We start from the raw sequence: 2708 nt of genomic DNA, 5'->3' as shown, positions 1-2708 counted from the left end.
GGCCGGCCCGCCGCGGCAGGATTTGGCACCCCTTAACTTAATCCCGGTGGATTTGGCACCCCTTAACTTCCCCCTCCCCTCGAGTCCCTGGCGCCCAAGGCCGGCACAAGACCGCCTTGCCAGGCGAGGGAGGAGCACGTCGCGCTGTTCCCCTCTTCTGTAGGCAGAACGCCCAGGGACGTGCTGGTGCTCGGGGAGGGATCGTCCTCCCCTGGGAAGCCAGGGGAGCCCTGTCGCGGCACTGCGCCCTGCCTGGCCCGTAGCCGGGTCTCGGCTGCCCGCGTCCCCGCCCCGCTTCCCGTGCTGAGCAGTGCCCGGGCAGGAGCCAAAGCACCACCCGTGCCGAGCCGTGACCCACCCAGCCTTGTTCCATAGACATTTAGACATTTACACTGATTGTTCCTTCCCACAAGTACTTTCCCCTTAAAGGTTTATGGTTCTGTACATTTTCTATAGATGAAAGATGTGCAGAACTGGTCTTGGTCCATGATGAAACTAATTTTTTTTTTAAATTCTGCATGCCAGCAGAGGAAATTACACCTAAATATTACACCTAAATATTACACCTAAATTACACCTTCAAGTTAGGACCAAAAATACATTTGTATGTGGGAATCAGTAGCATGAGTCATGTTGATTACATTGAAGGTCTAGGTTTTACCCCAAGAATAAAAATGCCAATGCTGAAGTTATGTTTTAGCTGTGAGTTGGGTATCAGTGATTGTAGATGTTACAGTACAGTCTAAAGCTCCAGCAGTACTGAGGGCTCAACGTCTAACTAGTGTTGATGCCTATATCATCTCTCAAAAGATGATTCTTAGACAACTGAAATACACTCTGCAGGATATAAAGTTTTGGAAATAATAATTTAAATACTTTTCTACATGTTTGGAATAAACCAAAACCCTAATCACTTTAAAAAAATGGATATTTTTCAATTTTCCTGTAGTGAAGCATGCTTAATTCTACCAGTGCATTGTAACAGAAATTTCTCTGTGAGAATGAAATTGATGTTGTAGTTGCCACGGTCCCCTGGTACCTGTATAGGTGTTACAAGGACTGGGAAATGCAGAAACCACATTACTGTTGGTACCAAAAGAAAAACATCAGCCAAAATTTTCTTGACCCCCACTAACAACTTTACAACATAAAAAGGAAGTGGACTTTGGAATGAATAAAAATTTCTAAATGTATATTTAAGCAGGCTTTTTTTCTTATAAGTGAAAGTGATCTTGGCAGTGCTGGCTGAAGTAAAACCGTGGTCCTTCATATACTTTGGCGTGCAACTGTACTATGGTGTTAGGTGCTCCAGTTTGAATGAACAAAGTCAGCAAGGCACAGAAGAACAAGACACATAAATGGGATTTCTAGGTGCAGCTTCTTCTTTGCTCTAAAGCAGATCTTGTTTTATGCACTGTTTAATTGGGAATTAACTCTGTTCTTTCTGATGGCTTAAAGCTTAATTTTGCACAGGCCATGCTCTGTTGTTTGTGATGCAGCAAGTAAATTCAATGGTTCTCTTGTTGTATTTTTACCTTTGAAATAAGATATAATTAACAGAGGAGGCAAGGGGCCTTAAATTAGAAATACTAATCATCTAGTGGCCTGGCCAGCAGCTGGTTCCTGCTGCTGACTCTGCACAGCAGTACCACTGCAGGGCCTGTGGGTAGGAAGGGAGGAGGTGAGGACAGAGCAGGAGTGTGTCCTCAGACAAGCCAGGCGTTTGAGCATCTAGGGACAGCTTCTGCTGACACAGAGAGCAAGAGATTGTGTGTGCACAAGGAACCTCAGGAGCCCCAGACGTTCACTTGTGCACTCTCAGACTCCACAGACACCACTACCACATGTGCTGCATGTGCTCCAGTGTCAGTGAACAGAAACTAAACACCCTTCTTCTTCCTAGATGGGTTCTATGCAGGCTTGCCTACAGCAGTGCTAATTTGGTATGAATGCTATGGGAACTGTTATGGTCTCAAAACACAATAGGCTCTTTTATTAACCATTGTTTGAAATAACCCCAGGTAACCAGTAAATAAATTGTCTTTCCTAGTTAGACTCTCATTCAAGGTGCATCATTGCTGTAGTAGAACTGCAAAGTAAGAATTGGTATTACCACTGAAAAATCATTGCTGAATGTTTTGTTTGTGAAAAACATATAAAGCTATAAATACTTTGAAACTGAATTGAAAGTTACTGACCCTGAAACTATTGACCATAAGTCATGCTGGTGCTGAGGCAGAGTGTGATCCGCAGCTTAATAAAACTAGATTGGTTAATTATGAACACAAGTTTAACTATGCAGCAATGGCTGTTCGGAGAGGCGTTTACATTCTCAGAGACACTCACATGTTCTGTCAATATCAGGCTGTGAAAAGAGAGGAAGGAAGCTGAGTATGCACGTGCTTAGTGCTCTGTGGCCAGGTATTTTGTGCTTGGTGGGAAGGTGAGTGAGAGAGAATATAAATTCATGGGTTTCCTCCACTGCTGAACATTTCCCATGGCCGTAACGCAGCCACTTTTCTGTCCTTTCCCTCGAGGTGTCCAAGTGCTCCGAAGAGATCAAGAACTACATCGAGGAGCGGTCGGGAGAGGACCCGCTGGTGAAGGGGGTCCCCGAGGACAAAAACCCTTTCAAGGAGAAGGGAGGCTGTGTCATCGCTTAGGAGAAGGAGCCCCGCGCCTGCCCCTGGAGCAGGCATTCCTCCCGT

The 2708-nt window shown here is 45.2% G+C and overlaps 1 protein-coding gene across 1 annotated transcript in view; it reads left to right on the top strand.

Annotated features, from left to right (window-relative positions):
• LOC106632239 (guanine nucleotide-binding protein G(I)/G(S)/G(O) subunit gamma-11-like) overlaps window positions 1–2702 on the top strand; it is a 3671-nt gene extending 969 nt beyond the window's left edge. Inside the window, exon 2 of the mRNA XM_031066825.1 lies at window positions 2513–2702. Coding sequence (XP_030922685.1) covers window positions 2513–2663 — 151 coding nt within the window. The 3' untranslated portion in view covers window positions 2664–2702. The remainder of the gene's footprint in view (window positions 1–2512) is intronic.
• Window positions 2703–2708: the final 6 nt, after the last annotated feature.

The sequence above is a fragment of the Geospiza fortis genome, unplaced genomic scaffold (genome assembly GCF_000277835.1).
Source record: "Geospiza fortis unplaced genomic scaffold, GeoFor_1.0 scaffold138, whole genome shotgun sequence".
Classification (NCBI taxonomy): domain Eukaryota; kingdom Metazoa; phylum Chordata; class Aves; order Passeriformes; family Thraupidae; genus Geospiza; species Geospiza fortis.
This window is presented reverse-complemented; position numbering and strand designations above follow the sequence as displayed.